Here is a 24834-nt window from a genome sequence, read left to right as displayed (position 1 = left end):
TGGGAACTGCCATGATGCTTTTATACTACAGCAGTCCAATATTCCAAACCTCTTCCTACCAGGAAACAGACTTAAGGGCTGGCTCATTGGTGAAAAGGGATATCCCCTTCAAACATGGCTCATGACACCTGCAAGGAACCCCACCAATAAGGCGCAAGAGCTCTACAATGAGAACCACATGACCACCAGGTGCATCTTCGAGCAAGCCATTGGCCTGTTGACAGTATGCTTCATGTGCCTAGATAGGTCTGGAGGCGTCCTTCAGTACTCGCCAGCGAGATTCTCCAGAATCATAGTGGTGTGCCGCGTCCTGCACATCATTGCACAGCAGAGAGGATTAGAGGTGGAGAACATCAATGGCGCACATCAATCATCTTCGGATGATGAGAACATTAAAGAAGAGGAGGTTGAGGACAACGAGCAATATGAAGATAGGGCACCCAACATCAGACCAGCCGCGTACACTGCTGCCAGGGATGCTTGGGATGCCCTTATAGCTTGAATGTTCAGCTCGTGATTCACACTGGAAATCCTCCGGCCCGCTACCCCCCCCCAAACTTTACACAAAACAGTTTTTCAACTACGAATACACCCATTATACGTCTCCGAATGGGTCCCATCATGCATTGATATTCATCATGAAGCAACTGAAAGAGTGAGTTGGCACTCGGAACGCAATAATGGCAAGGCAGGGAATTGGTGAAAAGGAAACCTAACAATAACACATTTTGTCAAACACCCATGTGCATACCATTGGTGAATTACCGTTGCATTCTTTTTTTTTATTCGTTCATGGGATGTGGACGTCGCTGGCAAGGCCAGCATTTATTGTCCATCCCTAATTGCCCTTGAGAAGGTGGTGGTGAGCCGCTTTCTTGAACCGCTGCAGTCTGTGTGGTGACGGTTCTCCCACAGTGCTGTTAGGAAGGGAGTTCCAGGATTTTGACCCAGCGACAATGAAGGAACGGCGATATATTTCCAAGTCGGGATGGTGTGTGACTTGGAGGGGAACATGCAGGTGGTGTTGTTCCCATGTGCCTGCTGCTACTGTCCCTCTAGGTGGTAGAGATCGCGGGTTTGGGAGGTGCTGTCGAAGAAGCCTTGGCGAGTTGCTGCAGTGCATCCTATGGATGATACACACTGCAGCCACAGTGAGCCGGTGGTGAAGGGAGTGAATGTTTAGGGTGGTGGATGGGGTGCCAATCAAGCGGGCTGCTTTTTCCTGGATGGTGTCAAGCTTCTTGAGTGTTGTTGGAGCTGCACTCATCCAGGCAAGTGGAGAGTATTCCATCACACGCCTGACTTGTGCCTTGTAGATGGTGGAAAGGCTTTGGGGAGTCAGGAGGTGAGTCACTTGCCGCAGAATACCCAGCCTCTGACCTGCTCTTGTAGCCACATTATATATGTGGCTGGTCCAGTTAAGTTTCTGGTCAATGGTGACCCCCAGGATGTTGATGGTGGGGGATTCGGTGATGGTAATGCCGTTGAATGTCAAGGGGAGGTGGTTAGACTCTCTCTTGTTGGAGATGGACATTGCCTGGCACTTATCTGGCGCGAATGTTACTTGCTACTTATCAGCGCAAGCCTGGATGTTGTCCAGGTCTTGCTGCATGTGGGCTCGGACTGCTTCATTACCTGAGGGGTTGCGAATGGAAGTGAACATTGTGCAATCATCAGCGAACATCCCCATTTCTGACCTTATGATGGAGGGAAGGTCATTGATGAAGCAGCTGAAGATGGTTGGGCCGAGGACACTGCCCTGAGGAACTCCTGCAGCAATGTCCTGGGGCTGAGATGATTGGCCTCCAACAACTACTACCATCTTCCTTTGTGCTAGGTATGACTCCAGCCACTGGAGAGTCTTCCCTTTGTCTCCCATTGACTTCAATTTTGCTGGGGCTCCTTGGTGCCACACTCGGTCAAATGCTGCCTTGATGTCAAGGGCAGTCACTCTCACCTCATCTCTGGAATTCAGCTCTTTTGTCCATGTTTGGACCAAGGCTGTAATGAGGTTTGGAGCCGAGTGGTCCTGGCGGAACCCAAACTGAGCATCGGTGAGCAGGTTATTGGTGAGTAAGTGCTGCTTGATAGCACTGTCGACGACACCTTCCATCACTTTGCTGATGATTGAGAGTAGACTGATGGGGCGGTAATTGGCCGGATTGGATTTGTCCTGCTTTTTGTGGACAGGACATACCTGGGCAATTTTCCACATTGTCGGGTAGCTGCCAGTGTTGTAGCTGTACTGGAACAGTTTGGCTAGAGGCGCAAGTCTTCAGTACTACAGCCAGGATGTTGTCGGGGCCCATAGCCTTTGCTGTATCCAGTGCACTCAGCCGTTTCTTGATATCACGTGGAGTGAATTGAATTGGCTGAAGACTGGCTTCTGTGAGGGTGGGGATATCGGCAGGAGGCTGAAATGGATCATCCACTCGACACTTCTGGCGGAAGATGGTTGCAAACACTTCAGCCTTATCTTTTGCATTCACGTGCTGGACTCCACCATCTTTGAGGATGGGAAAGTTTACAGAGCCTCCTCCTCCCGTTAGTTGTTTAATTGTCCACCACCATTTACGACTGGATGTGGCAGGATGCAGAGCTTTGATCTGATCCGTTGGTTGTGGAATCGCTTAGCTCTGTCTATAGCATGTTGCTTCCGCTGTTTAGCATGCATGTAGTCCTGAGTTGTAGCTTCAACAGGTTGGCACTTCATTTTTAGGTACGCCTGGTGCTGCTCCTGGCAGGCTCTTCTACACTCCTTATTGAACCAGGGTTGATCACCTGGCTTGTTGGTAATGGTAGAGTGAGGAATATGCCTGGCCATGAGGTTACAGATTGTGCTGGAATACAATTCTGCTGCTGATGTCCCACAGCGCCTCATGGATGCCCAGTTTTGAGCTGCTAGATCTGTTCTGAATCTATCCCATTTAGCACGGTGGTAGTGCCACACAACACGTTGGATGGTATCCTCAGTGCGAAGACGGGACTTCGTCTCCACGAGGACTGTGCGTTGGTCACTCCTACCAATACTGTCATGGACAGATGCATTTGCGACAGGTAGATTGGTGAGGACGAGGTCAAGTAAGTTTTTCCCTCGTGTTGGTTCGCTCACCACCTGCCGCAGGCCCAGTCTAGCAGCTATGTCCTTCAGGACTCAGCCAGCTCGGTCAGTAGTGGTCCTACCGAGCCACTCTTGGAGATGGACATTGAAGTCCCCCACCCAGAGTAGGAGTCTTGCACTTCCTACTGCTTCTACATGCTGAATTCCCTGTGGTTTCAGCAGAGATGGAGGCAGGCTGCTCAGATCCCTGCTCTGATTGCTGAGATGCTCTTGGCTTACGACCTCTGGGTTTTGGAGCCCCTGAAGGCCTCGCCAAAGACTGCTCCACCTGCATCATTGCTGCCATCATCCCTCTCCTGGGCAGCGCCACATCACTCCCACCGCTCTGCTAGTCTGTCATCCTGTTTAAGGCGGTAGACATCTCCTGTATGGCTGTGGTCGTGGCCTGCATCGACTCATTTGAGAGCTGTGCTCGAAGCTCCACAGAGGCGGCCACTCTTTCCAAGGCAGACATTCTCGCAATTACCTGCAACACCAATCCTCTAATATTGGAGTTGGACTCCTCCATTCTCTCCGCTATTGTGAAGAGTGTGCGTGGCACATCTGCCAGTACATCACCAGTACATCTATCATTCTCCTTCTCAATGATGGCCTCCAGCGTTCAGCATCTGTGTCCAGCTGAGCAGAGCTTGGAGAGGAGAGGGCCCTGACACCAGTGTCTGCTCGTGCTTACTTGTGAATTGTGAATCATTAAGTGAAAACCCAAATGACTGTCTAACTGGACCCGCCGAAGTGTGAGTATTTGTGCGGGTGCATGGCTGTACGTTCTGTGATGGTGTACCCTCAGATGGAATAAGGTGCTCTGAGGAATTGTCGTCAGGCATGTTCACAGACTGTTGTTCTACGCGTGAAAGCAAGACAAAAGAAACGAATATGAATTAGTCCTGGCAAAGTAACAACTTGACAATCACCATACTCAGGCTTCTCATAGTTCAGTCACTGATGAAATAAAGTCAGCATGTGTGTGTCAGAGATATTTTTAACTCTGTCACCAGGCATCTGCGAGTTCCCAATCTCTCCACCTCCGATTGACAGGGACGCAGATGTCCCACTTATCTTCATGGCATCCTCCTCTGCACAATTTGTGACGGGCCACCTCCAGTCCTCTCCCTTGCGTTTTGCACTGTCTTCTCTTACAAGGAAAGAACAGACCTATGAGTGGTCACCCGATGGATGCAGGTACATTTGGTGAGGGTGATTATCAGACGGGTGCCTCACATCGTATAAGGATTGAAGTGAGTGGCAGCGGTGATGGATAAATGGGGAGGTGAGGAAGTGCATAGAAGGTGAACGATAGGTGCACTTGAAACTTAAGTGGGTGTGAGGAGTGATGTGATGAAGTATGCTTGACAAGATAGATTGAGAGAGGGGGTGTTGTACACCACAGAATGGAGGTGAATCAGCATTTTTTCCTGACCTGGTTAGGTAATTAAATCGCTTTCTGCACTGCATCCAAGCAGGACACAGTGCTCCTGCTGCTCGCCTCCTCAGCCACCTCCAACCATGCCTTCTTGATGAGAGCAGCAGCAGGTTTCTTCCTCCTATTGCTGGGGAAAATGATCTCCCTCCTGCTCCTGACTGCACCCAACAGTATGTCAAGGGAAGCATCATTAAATTTGGGTGCTGGCCTTGCTAGTTCTGAATCCATCTTCACTAACTCTCACCATCTCCTTCCAAAACCTAGCTCCTTCAAATTCCATTTTTACATTGGCCCTTTAAGTAGTTGAGTTGAGAACGTGTCACACGTCTGCACATCACACTCGCTGACGTAGCTTGGAGACGTGAAACCCGGAAGGAAAAATTTAATTAGGCAATTAAGTTGAAATCGGACATTCTGACTCGCTAAATATTCTTATGGGTTTCGCGCAAACAATTCCCCCTATCCCCTGCTCGGGACCCATCTTTGCAGCATTAATATCGAGGCCCTTGTCTTTATTTAAAAAGGTAGATTGAAAAAAATTACAGCTGTTAGATTTTAAAGCTGTAGCAGGAGTCCACAGTAATGGCCACAAACTTCGCCTGGACTTAAATATCCACCTGAAATGAAAGAGAGGGACAAGGGTTAGGTTTTGGTGTAAACGGAGAGCAGAGAGAGAGAAGTGGGTGGTGAAAGCATCTGCAGCTTGTCAGAAAGGACAAAGGATTAGGGATGATGCCTCGTCCTGCATTGCCAGTCACCATGGCCTCGACATTGCCCGTTTCCATGATAGCCAGCAAGCTTTCTTTGAGGGGGGAGAGGGTGTGCAAGTGGGCTCTTCCTTCTCCAGTTCCAGCCTGCTGTCTTGAGTTTTGTGTGACCTTCTCCTACAAGAAAGAAGGGACTGTGACTTATGAGGTATTTAGAGATAATGTGCCTGTTATGGAGGACTAACTGGTAGTCAGTGTGTGAGATGTGAGTTGTGGGGAAGTGAAGGTTATAATAGTGGTGAGTATGAGGTGAAGGAGGTGCAGTTAATGTATGAAAATGAAGCGAAGTGGGGGAGGGGAGCCTTGTGAGTGTTGAGTCTTGTGGTTAGTGAAGCTGTATGTGGTAGAGTTGTGAGCAGAGAGTAAGAGAGCAGTATTCTTACCTTAACAACTCTAGTGAGGTCACTGAACTTCTTCTGGCATTGCAGCCATGTCCTGGGTGCTAGACTCCAGGCATTTACATGCTCTGCGACTTCTTTCCATTGCTGGCTTAGTTGATGTCTGGAGGACATCCTGCCCCCCAGGGGAAGAGGATGTTCCTCCTCCTGACAACTGCCTGCATTAGGCAAGGCAGCATCTGAGAATCTTGGTGCTCTCTCGGCTCTTGTTTCAGTCATATCTCTGCTTGCAAGTCGTTAGCTAGTGTCTGCAGCCCGATATCCACCCACCACCCCCCCCCGACCCTGGACAGGTGTGCAGCCAATGATTAGCACTGACTGCATGCCAGGGTGATTAACATGATCAGGCAGCACGAATATTGCGTGTTGCCTGAGTCAGTACTCACGGGCAGGTGCATTCCGCCCCCTGCGCACCAGGTTCCGGGCGCAGTCAGATTTCTAGGCCCACAGGTTTGCTGCTGAATTGCTACCACCAATATTTTCCAGCTTGGGCTGAATGGTCCATAATAATGTAGCCTTCCCCTAGCTTCTGGTAGGGTCTACTGAGATTCAGTTTCATATGGAGAACAGATATAATATCATCTGTAACAACTTCTGTACTAGGGCAGAGACCCCATTTTGCAAGTTCTGAGCCAGACCCACCTTGTCTCTAATACCGGTAAATCAAGTATCTCCTGCTTTGATCTTCAGTTTCTTTAAAAGCACAAGACAGAGGCCTATTGGGGCACAATATTGTTCTCACGTGGCTACTTTTTTAGGATGTTACGGGACGCATTTTTTGAAGATCCACATCCAAGACCTGTGTATATACGCATTGTGTACTAGAAGCACTGGTGCATGCCTCATGCTGGTAATGGTTTTCATTTCAAGTAGATAATAAATTGACGATCAAATGTTATTATTTTAAACACTTCTGCTATTAGCAAATCATTCAATGGGGAACTGGAGGGTGTAAATTTCCACTTCCGAAGAAGACCTTACCAACACACTCATAGCCTTTGTCATTCAGGAGTTACTATGTTTTTGTTACTCATGACATGTTTGAATTTACTTCAAACTTTTACCAATAGGCCAATTTAATGTGAAGATTAAATAATTTACCAGTTTGTTTTATTCATCAGATTAAATAGATTGTCATTATTGTGTCAAAGTTCTGTATATAATTTTTTGTTCCACTCTTGAGTTTTTACTGTCCTGTCTTCCTTAATTTCTCACCAAATAACCATCAAAACTACCAAAACCAACCTCTTGTTCAGCTGTCGTGTACAACTCCTAATAATGTTTTGCGCTTGCTCATTAGTTAAAGTTGAGTTGCTCATTAATTCAGGCTCCCTTGCACACTGTTCATATTGTATGGCTGTGATTATTACTTATATTCATTGCTTCTGCACTTTGTCCAAATTCTTAACAAGAAGTCAAACCTTCAAGCTGCTTGATTGAGTTGTGCTAGTAGCCATGCCCATATCATTAAAATAGAGCTTGAGGCACTTTGATCTGTTCAGGGGTATAGAATGTCGAGAAAAGACAAGTGGTTTGGTCCTATATGTCAAGAGACACTTGGAATGTAAATGAAGTTGATCCTGTGGGAGGTAGAAAGTCATAAAATGAACCATTCTGGGTAGACATCACTAATGCTAAAAAAAAATCCAAGCTAACACTTGTCGTAGACCATCTGGTCAGCATAAGTTCAGACTTAGTGAATGTGACGTTAAATAGATTAACAAACAAATTAAAAGTGATATAAAGAGGAAAATTGGACCGCACAAATCCTGCAGCAAGAAAGGAGAAGGAACTCACTGGGATAAATACAAGAAAAAAATGCAGAAACACGTTAAAAGATGATCACGGGTGAAGACAAACCTGAAAAAAGCATAGTAACTGAAGCTAAGCATAATGGTAAAAAAATATTTTGCTATCACAATGGTAATAGGGTAATCGGAGAAGAGGTGGAAGCCATACAAGCTGCAAACAGGCTTGAAATTGAGGGTGAATATAAAACAGTAAATATTCTGAATGACTACTTCCTCCAAGAATTCACATAGCATGAGCAACATGCTCTCTCCAAGCAGATATCTCAAGAAAAATCAATGACTGTTATAACTGAAATGGAAATCCTAAACAGGTTAATCAGGTTCAGAATAAATAAATCCCGAGGGATAGATGGTTTTTATTTCAGAGTGCTGAAGGAGATTAGGGAAAAGATTTGTAAAACACTGATAATCATTATGAGGGGAGTCATTGGACAATGGGGAAGAACCAAAAGATTGGAAACAGGCTACTGTGGTGCCCGTTTTCAAAGAGGGTGACAAAACAGACATAGTCAACTACAGACCCAGTAATTTTACTTCCATTCCATGTAAAATTATGGATTTGATGATCAGGAGTAAACTTGATCATCTGTACAACAATAACCTAGTTATCAGCAGTCAGCATGGATTTAGAAGGGGAAGATCCTACCTGAACAACCTTCTTGACTTCTTTGAGGAAGAGACAACCCAAGTGGACCGTTGTAAGCCCTATGACGTGATGTACCTCAACTTCTAAAATGACAAAGTTCCATAAGAAGGGAAGTGAATTAAACTCAAAGCTAGGAGGATTCAAGGTAAACCCTGGAAATTGATAAGGAACTGGTTGAAGAGTAGCAATAATGAGTACGTATTGGAGGAGTTAGAGAGTGAGGTGCCTCAAGGCTCGAAGCTGGGACCATTACTAATTTATATAAATGACCTGGATACAGAAACTCAATGTAAAGTGATCAAATTTGGAGTTGATACCAAACTAGAAGGGCAATGGAATCGGAAGAGACAGCTCAGAAATTACAGAATGAGGTGGACGAGATATGTAAGTGGGCAGAACAATGTCAGATGAAATTTTATGCAGACAAATGTAAAGCTCAACACAGAGGAAGATAAAATAAATGACCCATTCTCCATGAATGGTGTTAAGGATAAAGCTGAAGGAGACCTAGGAGTCTTAGTAGACTCGACGCTAAATATTTCCCACCAATGGAAGACTGCAATCAACAAAGCCAGTAGGTTGTTGAGCTACACAGCCAAAACAATAGAATATAAGTCAGAGGAGGCAGTGATCAAACTTTATAGTCCTCTAGTCCAACAGAATACTGCATCTAACTCTGGTTGCCAAGAAACAAGAGAGATGCAAGTGCTGGAGGCGGTATCGAAAAGAGCCAGAAGTCTGATCCCCAGTGTCATGGGTTTTAGTTCTGAGGAAAGAAACTTGAGCTTTTCGGCCTGGAGAGAAGGTGTCTGAGAGGTGATCTTAGAGGTTTATAGGATTGTTAAGGGTATAGAAAAAGTTTACCCAGAATATTATTTTAAATTAAACTGTGGGGGTAAGACAAAAGGACATAGGTTCAAACTGGAGGAGGGTACTTTCAGGACTGTTATCAGGAAATTCTTCTTCACATGAAGTGACCATTCAGATATAGTAGTGGAGGCAAAAACCCTGGAATCATTTAAGAAACAATTGGACGTTAGGATCTCTGGATGGATGAATTAAGATGCGCTGAATACCCTTCCTTATGCATAATTATCTTGTGATTAGTCAGTAGATTAATCAATATGTTCATTCTGACCTAAGATTAAGAGTCTAGTGCTGACTTTAGCAACTAACTTAGGTGGAAATTTAAAGAGGGATTCTTACTATCAGTATGCTTAAAATTAAACTCCTGAAAGCATTTTTTCTTCCTGTTGATTTGGAAAATACACTTTTATTTAACAGTAAGTGCTAAGGACATCTGGGGCAACTCATTGGGAGGTTTTACTGAGTCCATCCATGTTAGAAAACTGAATTAACAAAGATTTGAAATGACAAGACTTACCACTCACCAACGGCTGCTGCTTATATCTATAGATATATCGGCTTGGATTTTTACTCCGAGCCGTGCAGAGAGTGGGGGGGGGGGGGGTGGGGGAGAATTTCAGGACGGGGATCCCGGAAGTATGGGTTTCCCAGACGTCCTGGCGATTTTGATGTCAGGACGCCTTTTAAACTTTTTTCAGCAGGTTTCCCACGTGACAGCCAGCCAGATTGACAGGCTGGGAGCCTGTCAGGTGGGAAAGCAGCTGAGGAGCGGATGCCAGGTGAGTCGGATATCGGGGAGGGTTGGGGTTGGACATCGGGCGGGGGGGTGGGGTCGGACTTTGGGGGGATTGGGGTTGGACATCTGGGGGGGGGCGGTGCTGGAAATCGGGGGAGTCGGGGTCGAACATCGGGGGGGTTTGGGTCGGACTTCGGGGGGGGGTTGGAAACGGACTTCGGGGGGGTGGGGTCGGATATCGGGGAGGGGTGGGGTCGAACATTGGGTAGGGTTGGGGTCGGACATCGGGGGGTAGGGTCGGACTTCGGGGTGGGGTTGGGTTCGGACATTAGGGGGATGGGGTCGGACTTCGGGGTGGGGTTGGGTTCGGACATCTGGGGGGGGCGGTGCTGGAAATCGGGGGAGTCGGGGTCGAACATCAGGGGGGGTTGGGGTCAGACATCGAGGGGATTGGGGCTGAACATCGGGGAAGTTGGGGCCAGTCATTGGGGGGGGTTAAGGGTCAGAGACATCGGGGGGATCAGACATGGGGGGGGGTCAAAGACATCGGGCGGGGGCCGTGGATAGATCAGAGGGTCGGAGAAATTGGGGGGTCGGAGATAACACTCCAGCTCCTCCTGGCCCACAAGCAGTGCAATAAAGGCACTCGCCCAGCGCTTGTCGCCTCCTATATGTCGTGAGAATCGGAAAGCCCAGGAATCCCAGCCCTCAGGAATTAAAAATAAAAACGCTTTTAAAATGAAGGCATGCAGCCTCCTTAAAAGATTTCACTGACCGACTTGCCTCCTGAGAGCGGATTGGTTGCCTGCCCCTTGAGTCACCTTCGTTAAAACCAGAAGTGAGCAGGTCGGAGGCAAGTTGGGGTTGGATTTTACGGTTTTACAATTTTTACCTTCCCACCTGCCCCCAATCCACCTGTCCTTGGGGGGTTAAAATTACCCCCATCATCTCTATCATACCGTCAAGCTTAGTAAATTCACGTTGGCTGGCCTCCCAATTATAGCGTCAATAAAAATGAATCAACAATGTTCAAATTAAGTGAATAAAAATAGATGTTGTCATTCATAATTTTTAAAAACTATTCCCTTGTTTGAATCATAAGCTGCTCTGTACTAGTGCTTTTTAGTTTGGATTCTGGGAACTTTTGCGTTACTAAAACTGGCTCCCACACCCTGGTGGCAGACTTGTGGACTCAGTTTTTTTTGTCAATATTAGAGCAGCTAAGGATCAAATCACTTACATTTTAGCAACATGAGTAAAATATCCTAAATCAACATTGTCTGTAAAGGTGTCAGATACTTTAGACTTGTGATACATGAAGTGCTTCCTATGTGCTCTAAGTGCCTCGTCACAGGCCTTCAACATTTAATAGTCCACAGAACTGTTTATTGCTGAGTACGCTTGTGCTCTGTACCATGAGTACTAATTAACAATAGGAACCTGATAAGGTCCTGGAAGGTTCTAAAGTTAAGAAATCATGGATACAGCCCTTTTATTTCATATTACAGTACAATTGTTTTGTAGTGTAAATCATTGATATAAGACGAACCAACCACTTGAAAACTCCAGTTGCAGACTATTTAAAGCCTGGTGAATTCAGCCGAGCAGAGAATCAAAAAAAGTTACGAGATATTTTAAGGCTTTGGTTAAACTCCAAGTTGACAGCGTTATGAGTATCTCTTTTCTGAGAAGTTGTGTCTAAATAATGCTTACTAATTCAACTAATTGTATTCAGGAATACAACATATGATATATTATTTTTTTGACTTCCTAAAGGTAATTGAACTAGAGGCACTTTGAGTTGAAATCCTGATCTGAAACCATATTAAGATTACTTTCAGAACTAAAATAAAAGCTAATATTTGGGATCATAACATATTTAGATCTCTCAGGTTACTGTTAATGGAACTCTCACTCCAGCACTGTATCTATATCTCACTGCACCTGTTTTTAATAGCTTAGGTCATTTGTCAGTGCAAGGAATGTTTACAGTAAAGGAATAGCATATTGCTCACTTCTTTATTCTGTCTTAGGAGGTTCACTTGGCTACTTAAATTCCTGCATACAGTCTTACAAAAAACAAGAGGGTAATTAGATTGTTTGTTTTGTGCTGGACTAATGATTAATGGAACAGACCTCTGTTTAAGTTGCCAAAAATATGTTCCAGGCCTGCAGTTTAGATCTAGCCCTGTATTTGGAGGCAAGTAAGCAGATGATGCAAACCCCTTGCTCTAAACATAGCCTCTACTAAGAGTCGTCAAGTGGCGGTGGTCATGTTTTTAAAAAAAAGGCATCAGTTATGAGCAAGATCAGCTGACAGCAAATTTACTGTATTCAGAGCTAAGGGTCTGTTATTTTAACAAAATCATACGAATGCACAGTTTTGAAATGTGCCCCCCCTTCCTTCTTCACCCATACTTAGGCAGCTGACACTATTGTGGTAGACTCACTGCCTGGGTAAGTATTCACCTCCTGCGCTCTTTGCATTCCTAGGCTACCTTCTTCTCCTAGGTTTGTAACTTGGATATATTTTAGGCAAGACACTGCACAACCAGTTTGACTGAAAGAAAGAGTGCTGCACTGACTGTGACCGGCCGGTTAATCTATCTGGGAGTGAATGCAGTCAGTTACAGCATCTTAAAAGTTTAACTTGGTGAAGAAAACACAAACAATGAAAACTTCAACTAGTAGACCACAGAGAAGGTTGTTGATGTAAAAGGGTTTCAGAACATAGGAACAGGAGTCGGCCATTCAGCTCCCCGAGCCTGTTACACTATCCAATGAGATCATGGCTGGTCTGTATCCTAACTCCATTCACCCGCCTTGGCTCCATATCCCTTAATACCCTTGGCTAGCAAAAATCTAACGATCTCAGATTTAAAATTATTAATTGAGCTAGCATCTACTGCTTTTTGTGGGAGAGAGTTCCACACTTCTACCACCCTTTGTGTGAAGAAGTGTTTCCTAACTTCTCTCCTAAATGGTCTGGCTCTCATTTTAATGTTATGTCCCCTTGTCCTCGACTCCCCACAAGCGGACATTGTTTCTCTCTATCTACTCTATCGATTCCTTTCAAAATTCTAAAAACCTCAATCAAATCACCCCTTAACCAGGGAGCTCAAGCCTTGTTTATGTAATCTCTCCTCATAATCTAACCTTTGGAGCCCTGGTAACATTCTGGTGTATCTGCGCTGCACTTCTTCCAAGACCAATATATCCTTTCTAAGGTGTGGTGCCCAGAACTGTACACAGTACTCCAGATGTAACCTAACCAGGGCTTTGCATAGCTTTAGCAAAACTTTCTCCCCTTTATATTCTAGCCCTCTAGTTATAAAGGCTAATATTCCATTAAACTTTTTGATTATTTTTTGTACCTGACCACTACATTTTAGTGATCTGTGTACATGGACCACTAAATCTCTTTGGACCTCCACTGTTCCTAGCGTTTCACCATTTAAAAAATGCTCGGATCTATCCTTTTTTGGTCCAAAATGGATGACCTCACACTTACCTGCGTTGAAATCCATCTGCCACAGTTTTCCCCAGAAAACTGGAGCATAGAGCTACACAGATTATACTAAGGCATTTATCATTCACTGGTCAGATCACATTTGGAGTATTGTGTTCAGTTTTAGTCATCATGGTTCAAACATACATGCATTACGGATGTGCAGGGAAGAACAAGAATGATGCCAAGTGTAAAGAAGATGATTGGAGAAGCTAAAGTTCAGTCTGGAAAAAAAATCATTGAGGTATATAAAATAAAATTGAGGCCCCCACCTGCTTTAGATGGGTGCCTCATCCACCTGTAGAACACTGCAGGTTAAAATGGGGAATGGCGTGAATGGATCGAGTTTTGAGCAGGTGATTAACCTACTCATTTTTAATTACCCACCCGCCCAGTTTTCGCTGGACGGCTAGGGTTCAAATTAACATCGTTTTTTTCCCCATTTTTGTCACCCAGTGTTCTCCCAGATCTTTTGTAGTCCTTGAAGTTTCTTAAAGTGGTGTTATAACTTCCAGCCACTCCTACTGTTTTGGCTGTCAAAGCTGCCATGTTTACAGCACAAGGCATTTTCAGGACACTACTGCCCCGTTTCTGCCAGGCGGGAGGCCTCAAAATCTCCCCCATTGTTTCTAAAATAATTACTGTACATAGACTGTCAGTGACACCACTCAGGCCTTCATGTTATATGTGTTTTATAATCATATACATGTCACATTACTGTCACTAAAAATGTTACAAAAATGTCATTGTATCAATTGCACATGATGTCATTGTAGAGAGGTCTTGCAGGTCTTTTCTCTCCTCAAACTGGCAATGATTGTCCACCCCCCCACCGAGTTATAATCTACTATATATGTATAGCATGTACATGTAAACTAAATTGTGCAGAAAAAATATTATACATATTGTCAAACTTTGTTTCAACTTAGCCCTAAAAAAAGAGTTTTGCAAATTGGAGGCAAATTACTACATCAGAAATTAATGTTGCATGAAAAGGTCCAAATACTCTAATTTATGTGACTTTTAACCTTGGGTTAAAATGGGTTCTAAATCTGTTTCCAATTTTCCTTCTCCTCCGAATTCAGTTCCTATACATTATGTGTTTCTTAGGCTGAAATTATACTGCAACTTTCAATCTGAGAATAGATCTCTCGGCTATGATGCAGATTGACCTCTGATTGACATTGAGATGTACTGAAAATGAAGCTATGCTCACGCTTGTTTCATCACAGCTATGCACATCTTCTTTTCCAGCAGCTAATCTGATCCATTTGCCAACATAGTAACGATCACCGCACTCCAAAAAGTCATTAATTGTGTAAAGTGCATTGAGACATTTCATTGTGATAAAGTGCTACATAAATGCAAGGGTGGCCAACCTTTCAAAGCTCAAGAGTCAGATAATGAAATTGTATGCGGACAGAGCCATAAGTTTGTATTTCTGGCCAACAGTGTCCCAATGCAGAGATAACCTGCTAGTTGACTATATTTTACAATCTGTTCCAAATGATCATAGTTTCATAGTAGGTGCAGCACAGGAGGAGGCCATTCAGCCCATTGTGAAGGAGCTATCCAATTAGTCTCTTTCCACTGCTCTTTCCCCATAGCTCTGTTATTTTTTCCCTTCAAGTATTTATTCAATCCCCTTTTGAAAGATACTATTGAATCTGCTTCCACCTGGTTACTATTCCATCTGATGGTGGAAAGTTATGCCTCATTTTGGCTTTGCATCTTCTCAGTGAAATGAGAATGTAACCTTGAGTTCAGGGAGCTTAATAATTAAGTTAATTTATTATCCAAAGACTGCACATAAACAATAAAACAGTAAATCACTTAGCAAAAACAAAAAGTGCTGGAAGCACTCAACAAGTCAATCAGTATCTGTGGAGAGAACAGGAAAGTTAATATTTTGGGTGCGAACACTGAAAAATAAGAGACTGACAGGCATATTAAACCAATCAGAAAAAAGGGACGGGGAATACAGACAAAACCAGAGAGGAATCATGAATGGAATGACGTAACCTCAGTCAAGTAATGGACAGTAACATTAAAGATACAAAAGGTGTGGAAATAGCCAAAGAAGTAAAAATGGGAGAGATGAAATACATGGAAAACCTTGGAGTCAGGTGTTGAATTAAAACAGGTTTGAAAACAAGAATATAGCTAAAGTCTGAGGTTACTGAAGTCAAGTTTTAGACCAATGGTTTGCAGGATGCTTAGGAGAAAGATGCACTATTGTTCTTGAAGTTTGCATTGAGCTTTGTTGGAACAGTGTATGGGGCCAGTGATTGAGTGATCACATTGGGAATGGGAGGGGGAATTAAAGTGGTGAGCTCCAATAACTCGGGGTTACACTTGCGGACAGAACGGAGGTGTTCGGCAAAGTGGTCACATAATCTTCATTTGGTCACCCTAACTTGGAGGAGATCACATCGTGAGCAGCTAATATAGTGTACCAGATTAGAGGAAGAGCACGAAAATTGCCACCTCACAAGAAAGGAGCATTGGACACTGGTGTGGGAGAAGATGAATAGGTACATGTTGCATCTCCTGTGTTTGCGTGGGAAGTAGTACAGGAAAGTGATGGGGGTAATGATAAACACAGTGTGTCAGGAAGGGACCGAGTGTACAAACATAAGAGTGCACTAGCAAATGGGGCTGGGGTAGGAAAGAATGGTAAAAAGATAAAATTAAAGGTTCTTTATCTGAATGCGCGCAACATTTGTAATAAGATAGATGAATTGACGGCAGAAATAGAAACAAATGGGTATGATCTTGTGGCCATTACAGAGACGTGGTTGTAAGGTGACCAAGGTTGGAAGCTAAATATTCAGGGTTATTTAACATTTCGGAAGGATAGGAAAAAAGGTAAAGGTGGTGGGGTAGCTCTGTTAATAAAGGATGAAATTGGTATAATAGTGAGAAATGATCTTGGCTCAGAAGACCAAGATGTCGAATCAATTTGGGTGGAGGTAAGAAATAGCAAGGGAAAGAAATCACTGGTGGGAGTAGTATATAGGCCCCCCAACAGTAGCTACACTGTAGGGCAAAATATTAATCAGAAAATAAGGGGGGCTTGTAAAAAAGGTAATGCAATAATCATGGGCGATTTTAACTTTCAAATAGAGTGGACAAATCAAATTGGCAAAAATAGCCCTGAGGAGGAGTTCATAGAGTGCATTAGGGACTGTTTCTTAGACCAATACATCAGGGAACCAACCAGGGAACAGGCTATTTTGGATCTGCTAATGGGTAACAAAACAGAATTAATTAATGATCTCAAAGTAAGGGATCCCTTGGGAAGCAATGATCATAACATGATAGAATTTCACATCCAGTTCGAGAGCGAGGATCTTGGGTCTGAAACTGCTGTATTAAACTTAAATAAGGGCAATTATAAAGGAATGAGGGCGGAATTGGCTAAAGTGGACTGGGTAAACAGATTAGATGGTATGATGGTGGATAAGCAGTGGCAAACATTCAAAAAGATATTTTATGCCTCGCAACAAAAATATATCCCTGTTAGGAGAAAAGAATCCACAAAAAGGATGAACCAACCATGGCTAACTAAGGAAGTCAAGGATGGTATCAGGTTAAAAGAAAAAGCATACAACATGGCAAAGATTACTGGTAAACCTGAAGATTGGGAAGATGGCTAAAAGAATAATAAAGAGGGAGAAAATAAATAATGAGAGTAAACTAGCAAAAAGTATAAAAACTGACAGTAAAAGCTTCTACATGTATATAAAAAGGAAGAGGGTAGCTAAAGTAAACATTGGTCCCTTAGAGGATGAGACTGGGGAAATAATAATGGAAAACAAGGAAATGGCAGAGGAATTGAACAGATATTTTGTATCTGTCTTCACAGTAGAAGACACTAATAACATACCAATAATAGTAGAAAATCAAGGGGCAAAGGGGAGGGAGGAACTAAAAACAATCACTATCACTAGAGAAAAAGTACTAGATAAACTAATGGGTCCAAAGGCTGACAAGTCCCCTGGACCTGATGGCTTGCATCCGAGGGTCTTAAAGGAAGTGGCTACAGAGATAGTGAATGCATTGGTTGTAATCTTCCAGAATTCACTAGATTCTGGAAGGTCCCAGCGGATTGGAAAACCGCAAACGTAACACTCCTATTCAAGAAGGGAGTGAGACAGAAAGCAGGTAACTATAGACCAGTTAGCCTAACATCTGTCATTGGGAAAATGCTAGAATCCATTATTAAGGGAGTAGTAGCAGGACATTTGGAGACTCATAATACAATCAAGGAGAGTCAACATGGTTTTATGAAAGGGAAATCGTGTCTGACAAATTTATTAGAGTTCTTCGAGGAAGTAACGGGCAGGATAGATAAAGGGGAACCAATGGATCAAGTATATTTGGATTTCCAAAAGGCATTCGATAAGGTGCCACATAAAAGATTACTGCACAAGATAAGAGCTCATGGTGTTGGGGGTAATATACTGACATGGATAGAGGATTGGCTAACTAACAGAAAACAAAGAGTCGGGATAAAAGGGTCATTTTAAAAATGGCAATCTGTAACTAGTGCGGTGCCGCAGGGATCAGTGCTGGGGCCTCAACTATTTACAATATATATCAATGACTTGGATGAAGGAACAGAGTGTCTTGTAGCCAAATTTGCTGATGATACAAAGATAGGTGGAAAAGCAAGTTGCGATGAGAACACAAAGTGTCTGCAAAGGGATATTGACAGGTTAAATGAATGGGCAGAAATTTGGCAGATGGAATATAATGTGGGAAAATGTGAAGTCACCCACTTTGGGAGGAAAAATAAAAAAGCAAAATATTATTTGAATGGAGAAATACTACAAAATGCTGCGGTACAGAGGGATCTGGGTGTCCTCGTACATGAAACACAAAAAGCCAACATACATGTGCAGCAGGTAATCCGGAAGGCAAACGGAACATTGGCCTTTATTTCTAGGGGGATGGAGTATAAAAGCAGGGAAGTCATTCTACAACTGTACAGGGTGCTGGTGAGACCACACCTGGAGAACTGCGTACAGTTCTGGTGCCCTTATTTAAGGAAGGACATACTTGCATTGGAGGCAGTTCAGACAAGGTTCACTAGGTTGATCCCGGGTATGGAAGGGTTGTCTTATGAGGAAAGATTGAACAGGTTGGGTCTATACTCATTGGAGTTTAGAAGAATGAGAGGAGACCTTATTGAAACATTCAAGATTCTGAGGGGACTCGATAGGGTAGATGCTGAGAGGATGTTACCCCTCATGGGGGAATCTAAAACTATGGGGCATAGTCTCAGAATAAGAGGTTGCCCGTTTAGGACGGAAATGAGGAGGAATTTCTTCTCCCAGAGGGTCATGATTCTTTGGAATTCTTTACCCCAAAAAGCGGTGGAGGCTGACTCATTGAATCCATTCAAGGCTGAGTTAGACAAATTTTTGATCAGCAAGGGAGTCAAAGGATATGGGGAAAGGGTGGGAAAGTGGAGTTGAGGTAAAAATCAGATCAGCCATGATCTCATTGAATGGCGGAGCAGGCTTGAGGGGCCGAATGGCCTACTCCTGCTCCTATCTCTTATGGTCTTGTGGTTTTATGGTGCCAAGAGAAGGGCAGCTGGAAGTAGGACTAGTGGAAGAGTGAACCAAGGTGTTGTGGAGAGAACATTCCCTTTGCAAATTGGAACGGAAAGGAGAAAGGAAGATATGTTTAGTGATGGGATCATGTTGTAGGTGACAGATATGGTGGAAGATAGTCTGGCAAATGCAAAAGCAACCTCACCAACAATACACATTTTAAAACTCTGATTAAAAATTTCTATCAATACTCAAAAGAAGAATAATTTACCCACTTGAACGAACCATTCAAACATTTAAATATGAAAACCTAAAGAGAACTTTTAACTCTGTTATTAACTATAGCCCAAGGGAACAAATTACAATGAGGCTGCCTGTCGTGAAAGCACAGTGCAGTGGAGGAGAGTTCATTTATTCACCAAGCTCCATTTTGGTCAATCACACTTGTTTGTTTGTTCATTGTGCAAATGAATTAACTCTTCCCCACTGCTCTGCAATTTCTTCTCAGCCAATTGTGATTGCAAAATAACAGAAGGTCATGTTCTCCAGGTGGGATGGTGTCCATCATCGACAATGAGGCAGATCGATAGTGCTACATCTCTCGGGCAATGATTACCTATTATTGAATGTATTGTCTACTGGTTAATCTATTTTTGATTAGTGTTTAAGAGACACACTTTGGACACTGAAGAATGACATCAGCTCGCAACACACTGGTGGCTACCCCTGTGTTATAACTTGATCCCTTTTGATCCTGTGGTATTTCAAAGAAAATTACATATTAACTTTCCCAATCATCTAAGCAGTGCCAAAAGTATTCAATCATTGTTGGTTAAACTATTATAAAATCCATATTGTCACTTAGTTTAGAATTTTAATTTTTCCATCCACTCACCTGCTACTAATTTGTCATTACTGCCAAATTGTCATCTTTAGTTTGAGGTCAAGCATTTTTTGCATTACCTAATTACTTATAGCATATGAAATTATAAGTAATTTGTTTATTGATCTAATGATAATGAATTCATCCTAAAACAAACCATCAGTGGGCCCTTGACATTCATTATTGCCCAAACAATCTCTTTAGATTCAGTGGGCTCAATTTTAAAACCGAGCCCGGAATGGGCGGGGGGGTGTCAAATTGAGGATGGAAAACCCATTAGTACGGGTTTCCCGGATGACCGTACGATCTTGATGCCTTTTTTTTGTCGGTTTCCCGTCCGACTGACTGGCCTGATTGACAGGCTGGTCTAAGTCGGATGGGAGACCAGCCAGGGAGAGGACGTGTTCAGGTAAATCTGCAGGCAAGTCTTTATTTGTATGCTTGGGGGGCACGGGTGGGCACAGGGGCATGGGTGGACACAGGGCATGGTGGGCATAGGTTGGCATGGGTGGGCGTAGGTTGGCACATGGGTCGTGAGTCATGGTGGGGGGGTCAGTCACGGCAGGGGGTGTTGGGATCGGGGGTCATCGTGGGTGTCCGCGATCGTTGAGGGGGAGGATCGGGGTCGGAGGTTGGAGGATCGTGGTGGGGGGGGATGATCGGGGTCGGGGGTCTGTGATCGAGGTGGGGGGGTCCGCGATTGGGGGTCTGCGATCGGGGTGGGGGGGTCTGCGAGCGGGGGTCGGGTGTCCGTGATCGTTGGTGGGGGGGCGGTGCAGGAAGGCTTGTTGGGCCTGGGAGTAGCACTCCTGCCCCTCCAGGCTCACAAGCTGTGCATTTCTAGGCACCTACCTGTTAGTCCCAGGTCTTCTCGCCTCCTTTCACGAGGCGTAAAACAGGGGCCCGGGAATCCCAGCTCCCCGGGGTTGAAATCGGGAAGTCAAAAAAAAAAGGAGGCCCAAGGCCTCCTTGAACGTTTTTAAGACCCGACCCGCCTCCTGGGTGAAAACCGGAAATGGGCAGGATTGAGGCGGGTCTGAAATGGTGGCAATTTTCAACGTCCCCCCGACCCAACCCACCCGTTCTTCACTTTTAAAATTGAGCCCATTGTTACTGTGTGAGTTAAAAGCAACTGTCACAATCAGGAACCTTTTTAAAATCATACAGTTGGAAAGAACCATGGTTATCCTTTCTTTCCCGTTGATTTTTTTCTTACTAAAATCGTGGAAGTAATTTTCATGTTTACTGCCTGGATGGTAACCTACGGAGCGGATCATCCGCCTGTTGTTGAAATCAATGTGAGCATCTAATGTGAAAAATATTTTATTTCCCAGTAGTGTTATCCTTCACCTCAATGAATACATGCACATTAAAGACAGTCTAAATCAGTTTTGTGGAATTGAACACAGTTTTGTAAATCACAATTCTAAAACTAATTAGAGAAATTGGCCATCGTTTTTATTCCTCTCAATTCACTCTGAGTAACTGAAAGTATCTGCTAAGTTAACCCCACAACAATGTTATGCAGTTGTCTTTTATTTATCAAAATGTAACTTCCTGTTAGTTTTTCACATAATATTTTTAAAAATTAAAGGGAGGTTTAGGGAATTAACCTAAACACAATCATCTCAGAAGGGTAGTGGGAGGCAACCTGTTCTGCTTCTTGTACAATATTGTATTAGAACTGGGTCCCAGAATGGTAATGGAAAACTAGTGTGATTGTAGTTGCACAAAATAATTTTAAGTTTTAGTTGCTTTTCCATTTTTAATTTTAGTTGTGAGATAGTCTTAGTTAATGGAAATCTGTTTTTTATGAACAATGGGTTTAGTTATTGTTATAGTGAATGAAAATTCTACTGACGAAAACCACCGAATGAACCTCGCCCTTAGAACAAAAAGCATGATGAACAGATAGTTGAGATAGAGAACTGTCAGCACCCTTTAACCGTATCATATCAGGAGAAGAGGGGTGAAAAGGAAAGAAAGAGGAAAAGATCTTGATCATTATCAATCGGAATCCTCTTAATTTCCCCACTTAAAACCTTTGTCAAATCCTGAATGAATTGGTTAATCATTATTCTTCCCTATGGAGCTTTCCTATATATCCTTTTAATGTGGCACCAACCAATATTAACATCATGATTTGCCTAGATAGATATGGTCTGGAAATAGCTCAAGCAGAAAGAATTATATGCTATCTCCAACTAAGTCATATAGAATTTCGTGAAGTACAGCCTCCTTTTTAGTAGTGGTGCAAATGATTACTGAATGCAAGAAAACTCTGTCCATGAAGGGATCCCTGGATGCCCACTGAGGGAGCTGATGATTTGGGTGGCTTATTATAGAACTTGGTGAAATGTGCCTTTGTCCTGTTACTAATAACCTCAGGATCTCTTCCATGGCTGTACAATGCACTAGTAATGTAATCAACAAAACTCTCTTTGTTTTTTATTTTTAATCCCCCTTGTTTATAACTAGCTTTCTTCATATTCACCCTCCTTTCCTAACATTCAACCCCATATTTTAACAAAAAAGATGTAATAGATATGCTGCATTGTATTTAATTTAATCATTGAAATGATAATTGCATATTTGCAATGAGCGGTTTACACTGTAGAGCGTGCACTGTGAGCAGTAAGTGTGTAGGATTGAATCATTAAAAAAATTATAAAGGGGCATAGATTACAAAGATATTGTATAGTTTGTCAGCCTAGTCATTTTGGCCAAATAGGATCCCAAGTCAATAAAAAGGATCATTTGGGAACCAATTCATATGGAGAAGATTATTGAGAGTTAAGTTGAAAGTATTTTCTTGTTAGTAGCTCAAATACTTAATGATCTTGTCAATCAAAATATTGGCAAAATTAAAAGCTGTTCTTACCAGAATCATTTTTCTCTTCATAGGATGATGAAGTTGTACTACAGTCCGTTGCCACCATCCAGAAGGAACAACGTAAATTTTGCCTGTCAGCTGAAGGATTTGGTAGTCGATTATGCTTCCTAGAGCCTACTTCAGAAGCTAAGGTATTCAAACTTTATATCTGAGATTTCAAATGTATATATCAATATGTTCGTTTCCAGTGATGACAGTAGCCCTAAAATCCAGTTTGCTGAAAAGCATGTGTCAAACGCTTTCTGTAAATTGAATTTGTATGTTACCATGGATTAATCAGGCAGCTGTTACCTGCTAAATGGTAAAAAAAAATCCAGTTTTGTTTTAATAAGTTCAAATCTTATTTCCTTTGTGTTTTCTTAGTCTTTTTTGGGCAAATACCAAGCAGTTAGACAAATTATTCTTGAGCCATTGCTGGAGCTTAGTGGGTGAATTGAGCAATGCCAAATACAATTAATATTATTTTGTAGAATAAATATCTGAATTGTAAAAAAAGAACTGGTAAATTCCAGATTTTAAATATTTTTATAAAGTTTTATTATTTCCTTGCTTTGCACATTTTTTTATATTCAACATGGCAAAATGTTGGAGAGTTCACATCACTCCATGGTGAATTAGAAAGGGAGATGAAGATGTTAGGGCTAACTGGACTCTTCCCCCCCCCCCCCACCACCCCACCATCTGCTTGTCCTCTATATGTCTATTTAGTCTATTGCTGATTTTTGAAGTCCTAAAATTTGGGTAAACGTGAAGCTAAAGTTTATTCCAGAATTTGAGATGTCTCAAGTTTGCCATAGGTGTTCTGCAATTATCTTGGCACACACACTACTATACTGTCTACTAACCAAAGTAATATAAAGCCTTTTAAAAATGATCACATTTATTGTTGCAAATTACCTATAGCGACAACTTCATTTACAAGTTCATTTCCAATGACAGTTGTAGTAAAAATGATTGTCATTATAAAAGCTGACTGATATTTTAATGAAATGATAAATTAAAGGTGAATGCTACTGTAAGAGGAATAACCTCGATGTTAAGTGCTACTTCTGTATAGACGGATTGAGTGGGGGCACTGCTAAATCTTTGTTTTTGTTGTCTTGCTGGCAGCTTGCTAAAGACCTACAATTAGAGTTTTAAAGCCAGAAGAAAGACATTTAGCTGAAGTTTACTGTGGTTCCATCAGTGAGTGGCTGTTCTTGTAATGTGGATCAGCAGTTTTCATGGTGCTGAATAAGAACCCTGGAGTCAACGTCAATGTTAAAATTCAATACTGGCCAGGACGCAGACTCAATGGATGCTGATCCAAAGGACTGTTATTCATCACTGAGCTCAAGTTGATCATTGTTTGTTTTTATAAATTGTGGCTACACTATTCAAAAAAGAACTCTTTCCCCATGGCTTGGTTTTTAAATACAGTATCCTTCCATGTTGTAAGATTCAAATGAGATGTGCAGTCAATTAATTAACATGGTGTAAAAGCAATATTAACATTTCTGAGTTGTCTTGTTGACTTGGAAGGAATGCTGTGCAGATTCACCAGCATGTTATTAGGGCTCCAAGGGTTAAATTATGAGGAGAGATTATACAAACTAGGCATGTATTCCCTGTAATATAGAAGGTTAAGGAGTGAGTTGATTGAGGTTTATAGGATTTTGAAAGGAATTGATAGAGAGAAACTTTTTCCACTGGTGTGGGAGTCTAGGACAAGGGGACGTAACCTTAAAATCAGAAGAGTTAGGAAATGTTTCTTCACGTAAAGGGTGGTAGAAGTATGGAACTCTGTCCAACAAAAAGCAGTAGATGCTAGCTCAATTAATAATTTTAAATCTGAGATCAATAGATTTTTGCTAGCCAAGGGTATTAAAGAATATGGAGCCATGGAAACTTGGAAATGTAGTAAACAATGTGGAGGATAATAACAGACTTCAGAAATGATGTGGAGATGCCGGTGATGGACTGGGGTTGACAATTGTAAACAATTTTACAACACCAAGTTATAGTCCAACAAATTTATTTTAAATTCCACAAGCTTTCGGAGGCTTCCTCCTTCCTCAGGTGAACACCGTTCACCTGAGGAAGGAGGAAGCCTCCGAAAGCTTGTGGAATTTAAAATAAATTTGTTGGACTATAACTTGGTGTTGTAAAATTGTTTACAAAAGACTTCAGAAGGACATAGACTGACTGGTTAAATGAGCAGCCACATGGCAGATGAAATTT

General features: G+C 42.7%; 1 protein-coding gene across 1 annotated transcript in view; it reads left to right on the top strand.

Moving 5' to 3' along the window:
- Positions 1-24834, top strand: part of ryr3 (ryanodine receptor 3) — a 399971-nt gene that overhangs the window by 39431 nt on the left and 335706 nt on the right. Inside the window, exon 2 of the mRNA XM_067991361.1 lies at positions 22626-22745. Within this exon, the coding sequence (XP_067847462.1) occupies positions 22626-22745 (120 nt within the window). The remainder of the gene's footprint in view (positions 1-22625; positions 22746-24834) is intronic.

The sequence above is a fragment of the Heptranchias perlo genome, chromosome 10 (genome assembly GCF_035084215.1).
Source record: "Heptranchias perlo isolate sHepPer1 chromosome 10, sHepPer1.hap1, whole genome shotgun sequence".
Lineage (NCBI taxonomy): Eukaryota > Metazoa > Chordata > Chondrichthyes > Hexanchiformes > Hexanchidae > Heptranchias > Heptranchias perlo.
Note: the sequence above shows the minus strand (reverse complement) of the source record. Positions and strands in the feature narration are given on the sequence as shown.